The 21,471-nt window shown below is 34.7% G+C and overlaps 1 protein-coding gene and 1 non-coding gene across 2 annotated transcripts; one reads left to right on the top strand and one right to left on the bottom strand.

Annotated features, from left to right (window-relative positions):
• Window positions 1-1,371: 1,371 nt before the first annotated feature.
• On the top strand, window positions 1,372-20,668 carry LOC144469075 (uncharacterized). Its single transcript, XM_078178977.1, has 8 exons — window positions 1,372-1,583; window positions 13,316-13,396; window positions 13,964-14,066; window positions 15,583-15,714; window positions 17,232-17,671; window positions 18,486-18,702; window positions 19,219-19,441; window positions 20,077-20,668. The coding sequence occupies exons 2-8, from the start codon at window positions 13,322-13,324 to the stop codon at window positions 20,666-20,668; spliced, it is 1,782 nt and encodes a 593-aa protein (XP_078035103.1). The 5' UTR covers window positions 1,372-1,583; window positions 13,316-13,321.
• Trnat-ugu (transfer RNA threonine (anticodon UGU)) lies at window positions 16,216-16,288 on the bottom strand. Its single transcript has one exon. It is a non-coding gene; the product is annotated as a tRNA-Thr (tRNA).
• Window positions 20,669-21,471: the final 803 nt, after the last annotated feature.

Genomic DNA, 21,471 nt, shown 5'->3' on the forward strand with positions numbered 1-21,471 from the left:
AGTGCTGTTATCGTATCAAGCGTTTCCGCGGCGACGGAGCTCGTCGCTCGAGTGAGCTCGAGGCTCGAAGGCTTGCGCGGAAATCGGTGAAATTCCGGCCGACGAGAGCAACAGGATGCTCGTGCAACGGTGTACGTTTTTCGGATAAAGAAGAAAGAGACGAAAAGTGCGTCCTCGCGACGTTGGATCGGCGTTGCTCCGGCTATTCGAGCCATCATATATTATGCGGGGCTTATCCGCGTGGCCCTTTGAGCCGATGAGAACGGAGCTTGGAAATCGCTGATAAAGCGGTCTCCTCGTGCCTCGAGGATCGCGCGTTAGACGCGAAGCTATTGAAGCGAACCGGTGCCGGAGGTTGTTGCGCGCGGTCTTCGCGGAACGAGAGTAAAAGAGCGTTCGCACAATAAGTTCTCGAGACAGAAGAGTTCTCGTCGGAAGTGTTGGCAGGGAGAAAGGGACCGTGCCGCGGATCGATGCAAATGAACCGAGTCGGAAAATACGAAATGAGCGGGTTGCTGAATTAGAGCAACCGACGAACCGCGGGCGAAACGGTCTTCACAGTTGCGCCGCAACGCGATTCAATTCCCGGTCAATTTCATCCGCGGTGAAACGTTCTACACGAGCACCGACCGCACGGTCGGCCGCTCGATTAAGAGATTCTATGAGACCGTAAAACCGTCGGCAAAACTCCCGTGGTTTTCGATGGTGAACGTTCGATCGGGAAACGATCGCGACAACGGGGAAACACGATGAGCAGAAACGATTTTATTGGACAGGTCGGGTATCTTTCTAGAAAGGTCAATTGGGTGTACGCTGGGGACACGTGTCGAGACAGGGCGGATCATATTTCCGTAATGACGGTACTATTACGACGATTTGTCAGCGGTAAACGGCGAGGCGTGCAAGGTCTTGTGCAGCTCGGCGGCCGAAAATAATTGGCCGCCCTTCGAAAGCTCGGCCGGCCGCCCTAATTACACGGCTCTAAACACGCTGCAACAGGAGCGAATCAATATTTCCGAAATAATTGCACGTGGAGGATGCGTGTCCGCCGGCGAGAGCAACGGAACGAAACCAGCCCGGCATCACCGCGATACGCTGAACGTCGCGACCCGGCTACGGCTTCGAGGATCAGGTGTCCAGGTGGACTAATTGGCGTCTGCTCGACGACGGCGACGACGACGACACGCCGCGTTAATCCCGTAATTAGAGGGAAACCCGAAGTGGGATCGTTGAAACGGCAAACGCGATTCAAGGGCCGCGAGTCTGAGTGCGTTTCACGCTCGTCTCCTCGACGACGGGGATCCCGCCGCGGAATGATTTGCGACGCGCCATGTGCTGCAAGAAAAATAAACCAGCACCGTCGCTCGACCCGCGCCAATTTCCAACCGAGCTCGGACAATTCCCTATGATTAACCGCTCCTAGGGTCTCCTAGCGGCCATTCGCTTCCGTGTGATCGCGGAAATTGACGGTGCTCGGCCGAGTGCTTTACGACTGACTGTTTCGAACACTCGGAACCACGCTTCGCCGGCAGACGGAAGAGTGGATGACGATGGTGTGATAATGAGTCTGTAGAGGCGGCTAGGTGAGTAATATTTTTTTTTTCTCTCGTTCGCCGGAATTGTGTCTCGTTCGACGGTCGGGAAACGGGCGCTTCTGACTGTTCGTCGGTTGCTTTTTAACGTGTTCGGTGTCGCATCGCGTGTAGAACCGAAATTGTTCCCATTCGATTAACACTAAACCTGTCGAGTACTAAAGTGACATGTTTTTCTTTGTAAGAACGACTATGCTGAATTAATTTAATTTATTTAACCCCTTGCACTACGATTCTTTTCACGCTGCATTGATTAGCACTTATTTGTCCTTAATATTTTCCTTAATAAGACCGGACAATTCTTGTTTTTTTTTTTATTGTAATTATATACTTTCGTTTTGGACTTTGATAACAGAAGAATAAATTTGATTTCGACTTAAAATAAATTAATAATATTCGCGTATTTAGTAAATCTTTCATGAAAATCGCGAGTCTGACACGTCATTATAGTACAAGGAATTAATAACCGTTTTTATTATAAACATTTGGATCAACGAATTCTTTCAGTTATTTTCTGTAAACGAATCTTTATGATCTCAGCAACATAGAGACTGTCATTTTGATATAGCAGGTTTAGGGTTAATTTTTCTGTTGACTCAATCATCAGGAGCTAAAAATAAATTTTTGAAGTAGTAAATACACTACAAATACTTTCATCTTATGTAATACAAAATTTGGCGAATAAACTCTTTTTGAAATAATAATTAGATATGAAGATACCATTTAAAATATATTTAGTCGAAGTAAGTTGCTGTCAAATTCTGTGTTACATGAAGAGATCGAAATATTACATCAATGTTTAGCTCGCATTTTGTGTAACACGCTTTCAATGGTACTTTAACTATAGCTGTGACATTCTCATCGCACTCAATTGAACAATATTTCAGCTGAAATGAATCAGCAGGTGCTAAGAAGCTACGCGATTCAATTGCATCAATCTTTAGCTCCATTTGTACATTCATTTATTAATTTTTGTATACCACACATTTAATAGCAATTCATTTAAAAATGATGTTCTTACCACGCTCAATTGCACAATTTTTCTGTTGAAATTAATTACGAGGATCCAAGTACCTGCGTGATGCAGTTGGAATAGTATTTAACCCTTTGCACTCGAGTGGCGACTTTACAGCGCCATTAAAATTGTCGTAACACGTTGCAAAATTATTTTTATAGATATTGCCAAAGCTTCGATTTAAAAAATTGTTGAAATAGTAACTGTTATATGAGTCACGAGACTCAATTTAATATACATAGAATGAATTTTGTTATATAAAATGGAAATACTAGAAGCCAGAAATATTATTTTAGATTTGTAATTGAAATGGCTTCGAGTGAAAAGGGTTAACTCTACTGGTACAGTTAGTCGTTAATTAAGAGATCTATTGATCTTCCTATCACGCCATGTTGCACAATTTTCACTAAAGTTAATCACCAGGAACTGAATAGCTAATCGACGCTTTTCATGCGCGCATCCACGTTTTAATAGTTGTATAACAGAGTGATAATTATTCGAACGATTGTTGACACCTTGAATGCTACGTTGATTATGTATAAGTGACATAACTTGTTTATCAAAGTTGAAAATCAATTTCTATAATTAGTTATTATAACAAAGTTTCTTGGGATAAACAAGGCGCAAAAGGGTAGCTTTAATAATTCTTCTTTGAAACTCTTGAATAATCTTTTACGCTTGGAAAGAACTTATTCTATTTTTTTTATAAAGTTAAGAACACAGTTTATAGAATCTGCGGATCTTTAAGCAAAATAAAAATTGTTTAAGTTAATTGTAGGAAACATAAATTAATTGAGAACGTTCCTCTTCCTTTAGTAATTATAATAAGTTTAAAATAATGTAGCTTGTTATCCTCAAAATAATGTTAACGACATTAAAATTTTATATTTGACCGAGTCTTGTTTGTTATAAATGCATAAAATTCGTAGTCTTGTGATGAATTACAATTAATGCATACGCGTGAAGCACAATGACGGCAAAACAATAATTCCCTCTTTTTGTACAATGCTATGAAGAGTGTACGTTTCGGTTGTCGAGATTGTTCTTGTGCATCTCTTGGATTTTGCTGCCCCAGATGCGACAGCTTTGCTTGTTAACGTAGTCGTCAAGATAAGAAAGGGATTTCTGAGAGGAAATGATTTCTCTGCGAATATCGCCATCAGATGCTCTGGTTTCAAGCATGCAATTAACGAACCTACGACGCTCCTAATGTCGCCTGGCTACGAATCCTGTATTGTGATCTTGTTATTCATAATATATCACAATATAAAATTCGGTACAAAAAATTTCTATAGTTTCAAAGTTGCGTAATGTCACAGAAAGTGAACTTTTAACTTTTAGAAAGGCAACTTTTTTGTATCAAATAATTCTAGAAGATGATAACGAAAAGTTATAGTTGTATCAGTTTATTTTATTCGATTATTTATATGTGAATTACTGTACTTTTTGCGACGTATATCATACTTCAGATACAATGGATCTTTTCATTTTTACTTCGCGTCGATATTTCAAAGTAGTTTAACCATTTACCGATTGGTCATTCGGCCATAAACATTTTTTATTTATTTCATTGATCATGAAAGGCGTTTATTATTTTAAAAAATACTGATTATACTAATAATAATACATACCTCAATAACAGATAGCCAAATTATTGGTTGTCATGGCAACCGATTTACAGGTCGCGTTAAAAAGTTAATTTATAGGCTAGTGATCAGTAAAGTGTTAAAATAGATCTTAAAATAACAATATAAAAATTTTTTACAAAATTCTGATAGCAGACAATTTTTATAAAATTCTCTATCCAACGCTTGATATATATTTGCTGAATATATGCAATTCCTCGACGGAAATTCCAGTTTCCTCGAATTTCAATTATCCGAAGGGCCATTTATCGGAACACGGAATGAGTGACGTATCTATAGCGCCGCGAATCGTGTGCCTTGTAGCGCCGTTGACGATTTCAAACACGTATTCACCCGTTCTTGAAATACCTAGGACTAGTGCCTGACTTCAATGCGCGTCTTATATTTGCAACCGCATAGATTCCATTCTTGTCGAGAGAATCGAGAGGAGGAAGCTCTGAAATTAAAAGAAACGTTAAATATTAGCGGAGGTTCGAGGAAACGTGTGGGTGTATCTAATTTAACGGTAGGAAGGGCTCGAATGAAACTGTTTAAATTTTCAATCGTTTCCGAGCAGTTATTCCCTTCACTTTTAACTTTTCTATTTTTAAGAAATAGTTATAAATTCACTAAAACCTTCTCATACATTTATTTTTATTCATTCCACATATTTCGTATTCAAAGTAATCAACTCATACGGAGGATATTATTTAAATATAGACATATTAGAATATTGAATTTATTAGAAATATAAAAGTATATATTCAATTTGTGTAATATAAATATAAATATATTTTCAATTTGTAATATATTATACTTAGAAAATACTTTGGAAGATATTAACTAAATGCTAAGATATATGAGAGATGTGAACTAAAACTAAATGCTGAAAACTGAACATATACCTACATATATCTACATTGTTAAATAAATTGAAAAATAGTATAAACTTCCGTGCTTTACTTTAAACTATCAATGAAAAAATAAATGTTCCTTCAGGGTTTGAATCAATTGTACTGCAACAGAATTGAAGCGTTAACGTAAAAATAAACCAAACCAGAAAAAGAACTAATTCAGAGGTAAAAATTTACAGTGAAATTACAATTAAATTCAAGCTCTGGTTGAAACCGACCCATTTCTATTTGCACAACCGGAATGCGAGCGTTGTCAAACGTTCCGCCTTTCGGACAAAAAAAATTATTTGCAATCCTCGAGGATCTATAAACGCAAATACCGAAGCTCCACTTCCTTCGCTCGTGCGAAACAGAGGAAGAATGCTTTCAACGTTTCAAAAAACGATACGGCCTTTAGAGATTAAAGCTCGTCTCCCGCTGTGTAGACTGTGCAAACGGGAAATGTTCAGGCGGAACGCGAGATAAGAAATTTAAAGAGAGATAATGCGAGCGCGGTCCGCGCGGCAAACATAATGGTAACTTTGGGGATCTTATGGACCACGCGTCTGGCCATTGTACCATGTGCATATTTTATCATCCGGCCGCAGCCGAAATAATGGAGGCGTTTTCTCCGTCCTCCGCCGCGGCCGACGATGCGAAATGAAGTTTCACGGTTTTAATACCTTGAGCACTCGGGACTTTAATGTCTCCGGAAAGAATACGGGCAGCGAAAATGCGCGACTTTGCGGAAAGCAATGTCTCCTTGCGCGTCGATGTCTTCGAACATTTTATCGCGTTATAATCGGCATTTCCTATCGCTATATGTATAATAAACCTGCATGCATTTATATCTATTAATTTTTCAAATGCAAAACTATACATATAAATTAACAAAGTCTAATAGGAATTTTCTATTCTTTTTACAACAATTAATGTTCTAATTTAACGTTCTAATATTCTAATTTACGAAAGAAACATTCCTCGAATTTTAATTTTTGTAATATTACGTATAAATATAAGAATTTACAATAACAATCGCTGTCTACAAATTACGATTGTTATAAAAACTATGCATAATAAGCTGAACGAAATTTCTACTTGAATTTAACCATTTCGTTTATTTCCTCCGCCGTCGTTTTACTTTATTGCATTCAATCTTTCATTCCGTCTGGGAATTTAAATTGTTTAAAGAGGAAGCTTTGAAAATTCAATGACATTGGAAATTGTTTTAACTTGGCATGCTCGGTTTAATGTGAAAGAAAGAGTTTCATTGAAATGCATTCTGAAGCATCGGTTGCTGTTGTTCCGTTAGAATTAGTTGACTGTGTATCCATAATGAATAGCTGATATTTAAATTATGTAAAATTGTGGAGACGTAAGAAGACTAGAACGATACGGTTACAATATTTCATTGTTAAATCGTATTGTTACAGTATTAATAACTTATCAGAGTTATTAGAAAAGTATCATTTATTTTATTCAGTTCAATTTATTTATAATTTCTGTTTTTTAAGGAAGAGAAAAACTATCATTTCATAACAATTCTTTCAGTAACATTAATTCAGTAACATTAATTCAGTAACAAAAGCAGGTCGCTGTAAAAATTCTAATCAATTGCGATTATTTAAAAGCGATGCTGAAATTTATCATTTCGTTTAAGTAATATTTGAAATCTTTATTTTACTTAAAGTGAAAAGATGCGAGTTACAATTAAAATTTTAAATAATTAAATAATTAAACTCTACTTACAGAATATGCATCGCTCTATCTATGAACTGAATATAATTTTAATAAAATAAATAAAAAGAAAGATAATTTTAGTAAACAAATCTGCACGGAATAATCACAAAAGATGCTTGCATCTACATTTACAATTCCGCAGAAAGCGAAAGACCCGTTCCTCCTTCCAGATACCCTCGTTTCAAACAGAAGTCGGTGGATTAAAACCGAAATCCCATTCTTCCCGGATTCAATACAGAGATAATGATGATGCACGGTCGGGGGATACGCGTCGAACACATTTAAAACTTAATTCGGGAGGGGGGGGTTCAAGAATACATGTCTCGCGCATTACACTCTGGAACACGGGTCCTTACACACGGCATAATAGTCAGCAAGGGGATTTAAAAGTCCGGCTTTAATCGCTTTAATTGTCGTGAATCTTTTCATGAATTGCAAATCCTCGCTTTATTTCCGGTGATGCCATTGTCCGTGCCCACAATGAAGCTAAAACGAAGGCTTTCCACAATGAAAAGTATATTCAGGTAGCGCATGTTAAAATTGGAGAACGTTCCCTCCATTATGAAACACGCTTTTTAACGCAAACAAAATTGAATCCATCCGACGGCTCAAGTCGCATTATCCTATTCAGCCGGCCTGTGTATATTTTATACGTTATTATCTTCGATTCCTCCTCCTCCGCCATTGTCGAATTCGAGCTGAATGCACAGTAAAGTGATTCTTATTGCGTCTTATTCTTTAAATTGTAAAACTTACAATTTATGAGAATCTAATATATTCGAAATTTTAAAGTAGTCGATAAATACGATAACCCACACAGCAATTGTGTTAAATTTTAAATATTTTTATGATTTCGTTACACTTTAAAACCTAATTAAATTTTGATACTTTGGAGCTATTGTTTATATATTTTCAATTAAAAAACAGTACAAATGGGTAGACTGTGGATTTTTTTGAGAATTCTCATATTCGTACGTCGCTTTACATAAATTATAATTAAGGAAAAGATTGCTTCGTCAGCTAAGAGATTATTCATTGAAAATAAAAATGCAGTTAGACTTTGTTAATTTATATTCTTTGCTTAATTTCAAGAATCTGCAGATGCAATAAATGCAGTTTCATGATGTGCTTTAGTTGATATCACTGATTTTTATAAATCTTTCTTTTATTTGCCACCATTCATGTTAAAAAGATGAAAACAGCCCTTACAGTTAAGTATAAAGATAAAACTACACTTAAGAGATGGCTTCACCCTTTGATTGCCGATATAATTTTGTTAAATATTTTCCTGAAACTATATCTCACCGTTTTGCTATTTTATATTTTAGAAATAATAAATAATATTTCGATTATCAAGATTTTATTTCGAATCAACCTTAATTCCACGATATTATTTATACCGAAAAAGACGAAATGGGGTAGTTTTAGGGTCAAGAGGTACTAACTTCTTAGGTAAAATTATTTGAGTGAGATAAACAATTCACAGCATTTTGTCTAGCTCAATCTTATAAAATAATACCAGTCTTCTCTGACTTGCGAATATTTTTTTCAAAATTCATTGTTCAGTTAAGGAGTCGACAGCACACGTGACAGTGAATTATTTCGTCAGCAGTGCACATGGTTGTATTATTCCTAGTACTCGTGACGAAATTCGTGGCAAGAAAATGATCTAGATCTTTTATGCAGCCACTCTGTTGCCTAAATAAAACATCAAGTTCGCAAGCAGAAAACGTGCAGCAAGAACTTTCTAGCTGCCACGAAGAAAACATTAATCTCTCGTACAGGACAATAGAGCTGTTATCTGCGGTATAGAATTTATAACTCTCGGCATTCACGCGGGCAATACAACTTTTTAATCACGCAATGAAGTAATCTCGAGTGCGTGACTGCTGTTATCCATTTCCATTTATTATAATAATTGCACTATATATAAGTTTCAAGGTGAAAATACTTTCCAAAGATTCAAAGTGCCCTTTAAACAGTGTCAATGTACTATACTTTTTCGTGTAACACCTCAATGAAGAAAGTAATTTTTAGTTCTTGAAAACGAGAACAGTTTTTAAATGTTACTTTATATTAAAGTATGCTATTGTTAGACTACGGATTTTATGCATTTATAACAAGAATTAGTAGATCAAATACGATACAATAAAGGCATTCAAATAATTTAAAAATGTTGCATTTAATTATTAAAATAATTAAGAAGCACATTTAATTTTGCATAAGCATCTATAGTCTAATTATTGTCTACCTTGCAACTAAAGCGCTTCTTTTATCTTCACAATAATAATATAATTTTCTTTCTTCAATCACTTTGTGTGCAGAAATTTTTTATAATATTATACATACTTAAAGCATATTATACTTAGAAAAAATGGATCATGCATCGAAGTCTCATTATTTCGAGGAATGAGTCATTGAAACAATTAATCTTGTTATTTCACTTGTTAAATTACTCGTTTATAATTTCGGAGATTGGCAACGCACGCTCTAATTAACAAAGTTAATAACAAGTGAACAACGTTCTTGGAATTAATATAACGGTTCTCTGCTTGAAATTACAATTATACCTTGCTTAAAATATCGTCCAGAGCAAGTAACAGGTAATACTGAACCGTGGAATCGATTTTAGTAAATTGGCTGAATGCTCGTTCCTGTCTTCCTCCTCTCTTACCATTCACCGGATTAAAGATAGAACATGTAGTCGGAGAATACCTGTGCGGTTGTAAAGAGATTCTATTCATTGCCAGCTCGTTCGTACTGAAATATTATTTATGTTTTTGGCAATATGAAATTAGCCAGTGTTCCCAATTAGCCAGCTTTCTCAATGCTTTCTATATTCTCAAGAAAAATTCATTAATTTAGCATTATTTTTAACATGACCGTATTATACTCTGTTTCTATTGTATATTATGTGCCGTTTTCTATATTATAGTGTCGATATTATATATCTTCTTGTATGTTATAGTTTGTATATTATGTATCTTTTTTCATATTATAGTTTCCATATTATATTCTTCTATATTATAGTTTCTATATTATATATCTTTCTCTAAATTATAGTTCCCATATTATACATCATCTTCTATATTATAGTCCCTATATTATATATCTTTTTCTATACTATATTTTCTATATTATACTGTTTTTACATTATATGTATTCTGTTTCTATAATTCAATATTTAAACGACTGCTCTCTGTTCACAAGGGATATAATAATCATATCACAAGATACTAAATGTATTGCGTAACCACTGACAGTACTGGCAGACAAAACAATCGTAGCAAACAGACCAGTGATTGTCCTAATCGATAAAACAAACAGGACCGCAAATGCTATCAACGCGACTATACACAACCGCAATATCAAGTTCAAACGTATAGAAAAATCTAAAAAATACACGTCATTGGATCGAGACATCGACAGATAATGGAAATACTTTGCAATTACAGTAATATTACTTTATTTTAGTCTTAGAAAGTGCAATATTTGTCTAAAACTTACTTGAAATTACTAAACTTGAAATAAAAATATACAACACTTTCAGTGAAGAAGTTCCGACAGTGATTAATCAATACGAAAGCAGCAACTTCTTTATGTACTCTGTGAATGAAATTTGGTAGAAGAATATAGCGTTTTCTAATTGGACGGGGGTGTGTATACAGGAATTTAAATTGAAGAATAAGAAGCTCCACAGAGGGTCTTAGTATTGTTTCGGTCATCAATGGCGTGATTTATTTCTATATTTCAATTATTCACTCTCGTGGGTCTGTCACGTGTGTTGTTCATTTATTGGAGTCGAAGATTACGGAGTTTCCCAGTCATAAAGTAATTAAACCTTTTGGGGTTGTAACGACTCGCCAGGTATGTCGTCTACCATTGTTGTGGCCGCACTAGCTAATAAATTAAATGAATATTCTCAATTACAACTTTCTTTACTTAGCGGCTTTAATATATTGAAAAATGTCGACATAGCAACATTCTTTTAATCTTCATCATATCTTAAATGTGATTTACTGCAATATTATTCAAAGTACTTAAATAAACCTTTACAAAGATCTCATTCACAACTCTTCACTCCCGAAAAATTATTCCGATAAATAAATTATCGTATATACAGGGTGTCCGTCCATAAATGTTAAAGCAAATATCTCGTAATAGCTTGAAATTATAAAAAAGTTCAACAAGAGCGTTGTATGAATTTAATATATTAAAAAACGAAGTTAACCTTTATAACACTGGAAGATCATATATAATAAAAAGAAATAATTTACGTACGATTTGTAACTGTTCTAAAACCATCCAAATTACTTCTATTAAACATTCTGTTTATTTTCTTGTTTACAATATTGCATAAATACAACACATACGATCTATTTTAAGCTAAAACGTGAATGCAGTTTTAGAATTAACGCTTCGTCGTAGCAATTATTTTTACTCCCGACACGGCGTGCCATGTGTATCTGTCTCTAAACGTTGCGTACGACGAACAAGAGCGAATTACTTAGCAAACTACGATTTAGGTGAGCGGCACATATTTAGCAACTCCGGCTCGCTTCGGGCGCACCGTTAAAAGTGTTATCGGGAAGAGTGATGGATCACGAAATCTTGGTAGGCCTGTGGTCGGGAATATAGGGAAGTTTCACAGTAGTAAAGAGAGATTGCGGGTGAAGCCGTAAAGAAGGATTTGGATCGATGGAAAACGCGAACTTTCCACGCTCAAAGATACGAAACAGGAGCGAACAATGCTTCTCTATCCGCTGTGTGTGAATTAGACAGGAGTATGGCCACGCACACATTGCTCGCTGGCAGATAATGTTACATGTACACATTGTGCACGGCTGACTGTAGCTACCCGGCTCTTATGTAAAAGTGAATGAATGGGCGAGGGTGGTAGAGGCTGTAGAGCAGGTACTATATGCGTGTATCGCGAAGTTGAATTAAACCTCGCGTCGCAAGGCGAGGAGTGTCGTTCCTCCGCTAAATGAAACGAGGCAATGGGCAATTTATTATGCAAAAGTCACCGTTATGTGTAAATAAAAAGCACGCTATTTTTACGCGTGCGCTACAGTTTCGCGTAACGGTGCACGAACACTTGACGACCGTAGCCAGGAAATAAATGAATTAATTTCGAATCAAATTTCAATCGGTGAAACCCAACACGATTTCGCGTATAAATAAATTAATCAGGATGCTTAAATATCTATGAATAATTGTGTTATTTTCTGTTCGATCATACAGCTGCACTCCAAAATATCAAAATTGGATAAAATTGTAGATGTTCAAATGGAATGTAAATTAAAATGTATTTTTAATTATTTCTTAGTTTCTTTAGTTATGGTTTGTATATAATCAAAAGTAATTTTGTTAGAAAAAGGTTTTCATCTATTAATTAATTTGTAAAATTTTACTGAACGTATGTATATTTGTAAATTGATAGTATATTATCTGGGAAATATTAATTTGCAAGTAACAATTTTAACTGTCCATAAGTTATTTCTGAATAATTAATATAAGTCAATTTCAATATTTTGATGCTCTTATACTTATTAAAGGTGGCCTCAAACATTGAGATGTAATTACGAAAATTAAATTGGTGAGAAATCAAGGTTAATGACACAGCAAATCGATTTAACGTAGCGTAACTGGTTCATCTTACGAGCTATATGTATAATATCTTAGCGTAATAAAACTGGTTTATTATTTTCGATTAATATCCTACGATAAAAATAATAAATTTAACAAAATACGCCATAGATGACATGCATCATAATTAAGAGCACTATTTAAAAACTTCACAATTTATTATCCACTTTTACAGTATGTCGAGCTAGAATGACCTTCTAATGGTACATCATATATAATTTTGTGTTATACATATTTCTATAACAAAGAACCTCAATTCCGCCTTGTATTCGTGTTTCGTTCCCGCATTATTAAAACTCCAGCCAGCCTCTGCTTCGAAAAAGATGAAAATGTTGAGAAACTTATAATTTCAATATTCCAATTATTTCCAATTGATGCAAGCAATTTTTATTAAAAAAAATAGAAATATTTTTTAAGATTGATTGTTAGGAATATAAATAAATAGAGTACGCAATTTGTATTTTATGACAAAGTTATGGCGATGTATTAAATAGTAGACTTAAATGCTTTAAACTTCAATAGTTTATTTTCCAAATCGTATACTAATTTCGAGTCATTTAAAATTAGTGTAGAAGCAAAGAACTTTCTACTTCTTTCTACAGAGAAAATTGTTGCATGAAGATCCGCAGTCTATTAATGCCGCAGTAGAACCTTGCAATTAGTATTATTAACTACCGTTCATCTCGAATTTTTGCATGCAATCATACCCGGCCAATGTTTTTCTCCGCGTTCTCTCGCTAATAGAATTTTCAATGAAACTCGCCGTCCGCCGTAAATAACGGAGAATTTATTTAACTTTAGCGCAAAATGCCCCAAGGAAGCATACAATACCAAGGGACGCAGAGAAGAGCCTGCGGTCCGGGAGCGCACTGGAATGTCCAGGTAAATCCAAAAAGTTCTACCAGACTGTAAACTTTTCAGATTAATATTTTATTAACTCTATCGTATTGTTCCGTCGGCGAACGTGATTACTCAGTACACACGTAGATAACAAAACGTAGAGAGCTGTTGCATTCCTTTCGAAAATCGTTGCCTCTTTTTTCTACACTTCGATACTTGTAGACAAATTAAATTATACAAGATTTATCTTACTTTCCTATGATTTATCACGTAGTCGTAAACGTTTGAACGTAACAAAGTTTTACAGCATGGACACTGTTGTTCAAATCAGACATATGTACATATAATAAAGAAATATTGTAATATACCGAATTCAAACAGAATTAAAATTGAATTTGAAAATTATTCTGTAACATAACGAATAAGCTGTAAATAATGTTTTGGAATTAATATTACAGAAATTGTTGGTATTAGTAATATTCTTTGTGAAAAGCATTCGATTAAACAGATCAAATGTGTATTGTTACGTTATTCAACTAACATTCCATTGATTTCACGTGGAAAATACTGAACAACTGTTGACAGAAACAATGAAATTAAATTGACTAGGTGGTGAGAGACAAGGTGACAACAAGGTGTTTGTGGTACGCCTGCGAAGCTCTTGGAATTGGCCTGCTATTAATGCTTTTAGGAGCTTGCATGGCGACTATAGGTGAGTAGTCATTTTTAGCGTTCACTATCGCCAGGCTTTTTACTTACGGCAGGACACAGTTCTCACAAAATAAGTATGCGTAACACCGTAAACCATGCGTAGCACTAGATTATTTCATGATCTATGTATTTTTCGGAATGAGCGAATTTTATTTTCTCAAATCACATACACGAACACAAACTAAACCGTTTGCAAAGTAGTGGTCTTCTTTATGGTATTCGCTGTAGATTCTGCAACGTAACGAACGAAATAGAAATCGCTCCGCTATTCTTACAAACAATACAAAATATTTAACGAACGTAGCGTAATATAAGGCAAATATTATTAGTTAAAAGAATGGTACGTTTATTGTTCACGTACCATTCTGATAGTAGCATTTTTCTAAGTAGTATTCTCGAATGACCTTAATTTAGTTGTCTAACAAGCACAATTTAAAATTCATAATTTAAAAAGTTTAACTTTTTAGAAACTAATTAGTTCCTTTAAGCCTTTTCCAATACTTCTTTATCTTCCATTTAATTAACGAGACAGAGACATAACTCAAGTCTGTGGCAGAAACTTACGAATCGAATTAATTAAGCAATAATTAAGTAATTATTAACACCGATACTTGACACTGTATTATCACATACGTAGATTAAATTTCATGAAATATGTGAACGTGTTCAGATCTGTTAGTAGATTTGATATCTACGGTGTTTAGATGGCGGTTGATATTTCTGTCAACTTTTTACAAACGTTCCCGGCAAATTACTAGATTCTTTTGTACGAAATTATTACCTACGTGCTGCGGTAAACCCATTCGTGATTCAGAATATTATGCAAATGGCGGAAAAGTGATTTTATCCGTTAACTGACTGGAACGGCTACTGCTAGATCTACTTTCACAACCAGACCTTTCCCCACTCTTCATTTCGCTCGAATCGTACACGTTCTCGCTTATGAATATTAATACACCTATAATAGTTATCAAATGTAATGTATTTCGAAAGGCGTTACGAAATTATCATTGCTCTCGAAAACGTATCAAGCGAAACATGTCGAAGCTATTGTGCTCGGGCTAACGGGAAGCGAGGAAAGTGACGCGAAACGCTTATCGTTTATTCAAACATTACAATCTCTTCGCACACAATTCGCGTGTGATTTATTATGTCATTTTATGAGCATTGACGTTGATATTATCCGATGATAAAGTGTGCTCGTCCTTTCTCCCATATAAGCTTTGCGTATGCAAATGTTGCAATTTATGAGGCTTGCGACGAAATAACAACGAAAAATCAAAGATCACTAGAGATGCTATTGTAGTAATATTATTAAAGTTAACTACAATTGTAAATCAGTTAGTTAATTAAGATTCATTGATTTGAACTAAACTAATTGAGTTGTATTGGTAATTGTGACAAATGCAATAACTGTCTTTTTATAAGTATAGTTAGGACTTAATTGATATTTTACCCATTTAAAGGTCACTTTAACAGAACAATCAATTGATTTTTTAATGATACGTGTCATATAGGTTACTTCGCAGATCAGCTGTCCGTGGCACAAGAAGTTAGAGGCAATCTAACAATAAGAGTGAAGAATGAGTCACGTGGATTCCATCTGAACAACCTTAGCTATGCTGGACCAATTGTTATGGGCGTAGGAGGTAAAATCCATTATCTGTATCATATGCATATTGTTTCTTTTAAATCGTATCTATATTTTCCATTCACAAACTATATTTAATAGTTGTACCTTTTTTTAATGTATTGCAAATAAAGCAAACAAGAACTAAAAATACAGAAGTTTTGTCATTATTAACAAATATGGTTAAATATTACTGCGATCAACACTAACATCGAAGGAACGACAATTTGAGACACAATTTGATCCCATTTTTTAATACACGAAATTTTAATTTATATGTCAATCATTATTTGACCTATATGTTGTTACATATGCAAATAAAATTTAATGAAGCCTTAAAAAAAATGTATTTGACTCGTACCTGCAATGTAGGCTTCGGAGCACGGTAGCTAAATATGAAAAATTAATATCCGAACATTTTTCCGGCATGGAAACAAATTTTTTATTGGTTTTTTATTAAAACCAATACTCCGGATGCGTGTCTGATAGATATTTTAAGGGAAAAAAATAAAAAAAAGTTTGCCCCCAGAGAGATTCGAACTCTCGACCCCTGGTTTACAAGACCAGTGCTCTAACCCCTGAGCTATGGAGGCTCACAGTAGTCATGCGCTTGATACCGAGATATGAATAGACCGATCAAATTACTGGTCCTGAAATATTTATAAAACAGTGTATTGCAATTTTTTTTAGTTTATAAACGAATGTACAATAATGATAAAACTTCAAAATAATTTTTGTAGGCGAGAAACGATTTAATAGTAATGTGGAGTAGATTTATATCTTAGCAATATACTGAACTACTCACATATTAGATATACAGATCTGTGAATAAATTATTGCGAAATAAGTGTCATGAAAATTGATTGTAACTATAATTACTGTGCTGCAATGAACTTTAAAAATTATATTTCAAAGCCAACATTAAAATATAAATGATGATAGGCACAGCCTTCAAATTTATACAATTTTTAATAGTTTTAAATATTTATTTGCGGTTTTCCTCGTCTTTTAAAATAATATATGATAATAAATTAATAGATAGAGTGATGGGTGCCTTTGTTCGAACTCTTGTAAAATCAATTTAACCAGTTTCCTCTATTAAATATTAAATCATGTTTTTGTTTACATTGAAGTCTTCAAAATAGATTGTTTACGTGCTACCATAAAATATAAGATTAAAAAATAAAAGAAATTGTTACAGTGTTTAATGACCCGGGATAACTTTCACAAAAATAAACACAGTTCCTCAATACTTAAACTTAATCAAGAATAGAATGAAATCATTATTTTCAATTGACAAGTTCGCGATCACAAAAAAAATTATTTATTTAGTTGAAAATAGTTCAGATTATGTTCTGAGATCTAAAATCATTGATAGATTATTTTGATGTTATCAGTGATTATTTTGACATCGTTAGAGGATTCTTTTGAAGCCATTAGAAATTATTTAAAAATCATTACAGATTATTTCTCGAATTATTAAAAAATGCTTCTCATTGAGCTTCAGTTTAGAAGTAACGCAATGCAAATTTCCAGGATTTATCGTAGTGGCAGCTTGCGTAATGACCTTCGAGGCTCGTGATAACGCTGCCAAAGTGGTGCCAGCGCGTTTTCGCTTTAATCAAACGTCGACAATAAAGAGTATAAAAAATCAACGGAACCGGAGATCTATATCTAGTCAGACGACTAAATGGGACCACCAACTCGGTGTGTTCAGGGTGAACAGGAGTCCAAGTCCAAGTATCCACGAGGTCTTGAGAAAACAGTTGACGGCGGAGTTTATGCAGTTCTCGAAGGAACTGAACGACAAACAGACTGGCCATTGTATTAAAAAGAGTCCCAGCGCGCCCACGCTAATTGATAAAAAATCGCCCCGCAAAAGAACCACGAAGTACGCCGGATGCGCGCTTCTAAATCCAGAATTATTACAAAGGCATGCACTGTCTGTCGACAATCCTAGCTACAGCACGCATCAGGTATATAAAATCAAACTATACTTACGATTATATAGTCATATTTATATTTATATATTTTATAGTAATATTTATATTTATATATTATATAGTAATATTTATATTTATATATTATATAGTAATATTTATATTTATATATTATATAGTAATATTACATTTATCAACGATTTAATTAACCAACAAAGCTTCATACATTGTAAATCAAAAATATTGCAAATAATTTTAATATTTTATTTCGAACAGAGAGTGTTTCAAGATTTATTTCATTCTTTATTTATAAATAGAAGAATATTTAAAAGTATCTATTATATATAAGTTGGAATTATAAATTAAAATAATACTTTAATGAAAAATAATTCTTGCAACTAATATTTCGTAATTAAGACTAAACTATGGGCTCATATACAAAATGAAAATGTTCTATTTAATAACTGAAAAGTAAACTTAGGGTTTATTTCTATTTTCAGTATCTTTATTAGTTTAAAATTAATATAATAATACTTCAAAGCTCGTTTAATATATACTAGTCTTATTAAATTGAAAATAATGTTAGCGTTTCTTTTTACAAAACAATTTATGCACTACCTTTTCTTATGCCTCGTACTCTGCAATAAATGATTTACGAGGAATCATTTTTCATTAATTATACGCATGCAATTTGAAATTCGATGAGGATCAAACGATTACACGAAATAAACATTTTTTGCAGCTAATCAACTGCATGGCATAATTAATGTAACGTGAACCGTAATGTTACGAGCATGCGGTATAATTGTTAGTTGCAGGATGCATATTATAATTAATACAATTTGATTAGACGAGCAGGGAGAGCTTGGAACAACAGAAGATGGGCGGCAGCCAAATTTCGATGGCGATGGATTTGCACATCCCCAATAAAGGTCCTATTACACTGAAAGTGAAGGACAGGTCGGACACCGCTAGACGACATCAATTACTTCGTCAGACAAAGGTGGAAGAAGTGGATGAATCGGTTTGGTCATCGAATACTCGCGGTTACTCGCCTAATCTGTCAGGTCAGTTACCGAACCATCATAATTCGCAAGTTTTGTTTTCCAGAAATAAATTGCGACCAAACAATGCGACGATGAGACATTTTTAATTTACATTTATTATTTATTAGGACGAGGCATAAATAAGTTCCGTTCCTTTGTCAGACATTTATTTTGCTTTCTTTATTTTTTTCTGCTATTTTATTTATCTTGAACCCTTATCTATTTACTTGCATTGGAAGTTATTTATGCCTCGACCTAGTATATTAGCAGCCCTTAATGAAACAAATAAAAATTTAAATTAATTAAGTAAGATAGTCGAGTAAAAAAATTTATACTCTAGATTAATAACTTGATAATAAATTTACTAAATCTTACTAAATTAAAAATAAATTTATAAAACTCTAAAAACAATTGACGTTAAATAAGACAAGGGAAATCTTTTCTCTAAATTTTAAATTCTAATTAGCTAAATTTAGTGCTTCTATCTAAATCCTTCCAGCGATGAATATAATAAACATTTAGAGTGTTTTATGGCAGGAAAAAGAAACTCGGTAGATATAAGACTGGTCGAGGAGTTAGGCGCAACGAAAGACCTCATGAAAGTCTCTCCCAGAGATTTCCGCAAGATTTCCTCGCCGAGCTTCCATAAAATGTCTTTCGATAAAGTTGGAAGTGAACGTAGGATCGAAAGATCAATGGGTCAACGGAAAGCGAGTCTGGAATTCAGAAGGAGCCCCGACTTCCGAAAGGGAGATTACAGGTACCGGAATATATTTTCAAACGTTAATAATATCTTTGGTGGACAGGCGAAAGAGCATAAATTATTTTTTTGTTAAAATAAGTTATCGTTTAAAAGAAATAAGCTGTTTTTAATTGAATAACACGTGTATCTTTTAAGCCTAATACCTTGAAACATATGTTGTCTACTTTTATATTAAAAATCTAACAAATTAAGAACCTTATATTATATTTTATAATATATACTATTTTATGAAATAATTCTGAGTTACAATTGTTCTACATTTTTACAAGATTATTCTATGCCCCACCGTTCGCGTTTTTAAATTTTCATTTAATCTTCCGCGAGCCAGGTGAAAAATAGACAATATATAAAAATAGATATTTTAATGAAGCAAGCATTGATATTTTAAAAATAAACAGTTTTAAAACTTCTGGGGTTAATTTAACCCTACACATTTCGCAGAAGGTTAATCGTTCGAGCTATTTTAAAAGACTCAGAAATAAAATTCGAAATCCCGATGCATCGACTGTTATAACAGAATGGCGTACAGCAAAGATTGCCATATCCTCAAGCCTAATAAAAAAGTTGAAACTTGAGAGACGTTTTCGACGATCCGATAAAATATGAAAATGACTGAAACGAATTTCTTGCAGAAAATTGTCGGTGGACAGATTCAGCGTCGATTGCACGAGATATCTGTCGGACGAGATGGGAATCAGATCAAGGACGAGCAGCGGCGAGAACCTGAAGAGACAACGTCAACCGAAGCTCTATCAGTCCCGATCGGACGACAATAGAAGGCAATCCTTCGATAAACACCACAAAGAGTCGAGCAGACACTCGCTGAACACGCAGGCGGTGATCGAGACCGGCGGAATGGACGCCGAATTCAAGTATTTCACGAGAACCTCTGTCGACACCGAAGGCAGCCGTGCGGACATTTCGGACGAAAGCCACGGGATCGATATCGACGATCAAATCGCCGCCGCCGTTTCCTCCGAAGGACTGACCGAGGCCGACGCGTTGCTCGAGGAACCGGAATTGGAGAACCTACCGGATAATTGTGCGGAAAACTCGGCGGACTGTCGTGACGAGAATGAGCGACGCGACTCGTCGAGGACCGGACATTTGGTGGTGGAACTACATAGGTCGAACGATCAAAAAACCGATCGGTTTGTTAGTGAGAGTTTCCAAGATTACTCGCCGCACGAGGAGACCCTGTACATAGCGGACGACGAGGTTTGAAGACTCCGTGAGTCACTATCGATTATCTAGTATCGAGAAACGGTTGCCTAACTTTCTTAAATAGCTCAAAGAAATAGCTCTAAGATGTGTCTTTACGATATTAAATGTTTGTCCAGTTTTCACGAATAGTCGATTGCGATCTATGAAGTGACCGTCTTCTTTGACTAAAACGCTTTGCTTTTAAGAAACAGATATTTTGGATTTTGTCAAATTAGAAAATACGAAGAGTTGATAAATTGTTTAATACAATGTACGAAAAATACTTTATCCATTAGTTCGCGTAACTGAACATCTTTTACAATAATAGACCATTTCTAAATGAAAAACATATCGCCTGAATTTATGCAATCCAGGAAATGATTTTAAAAATGATATACAAAATATAATTTCGTCCACTTCAACGTAGCGTACTTCAGTCGATAGACTCGATAAAACAGAAACTAAAAGCGCATCTATTTCAATCGAAGAGAACAGTCATTTCATGAATCACGGCCCGATAATCTTTCATTTCCAGATCTACGATTTAAAAGATTTCGAACTGCTGTTATGTCATTGTCGTTTGAAGACGCGTTTGTTAGAACATGAACCGTTCCTACCGTTTAACAGCTGGCGCGAGTTTGATAAATTAGATATCGCATAAAACTTCTCGAGAAATAGGTATTAATTGAAACTTGAATAATTTCAAATTTTCATTTGAAAATCATTCGTTTAGGTTTCCTAAATGAAACTGAGTCCGCGTGGCGTTTTATCACGGTCGTTTCGCGTAGAAGGCATTGTTTACTCGTCGATGACTTTAAAAATGC

The sequence above is a fragment of the Augochlora pura genome, chromosome 4 (genome assembly GCF_028453695.1).
Source record: "Augochlora pura isolate Apur16 chromosome 4, APUR_v2.2.1, whole genome shotgun sequence".
Taxonomy (NCBI): Eukaryota; Metazoa; Arthropoda; class Insecta; order Hymenoptera; family Halictidae; genus Augochlora; species Augochlora pura.

Excerpts from the sequence above, each read along its gene's own strand:
- LOC144469075 (XM_078178977.1), top strand. The coding sequence starts at position 13,322 with ATGCCCCAAGGAAGCATACAATACCAAGGGACGCAGAGAAGAGCCTGC. Across the intron at positions 14,067-15,582 it reads AGCTTGCATGGCGACTATAG|GTTACTTCGCAGATCAGCTG; the intron begins GTGAGTAGTCAT and ends CGTGTCATATAG. Across the intron at positions 19,442-20,076 it reads TTCCGAAAGGGAGATTACAG|AAAATTGTCGGTGGACAGAT; the intron begins GTACCGGAATAT and ends AATTTCTTGCAG.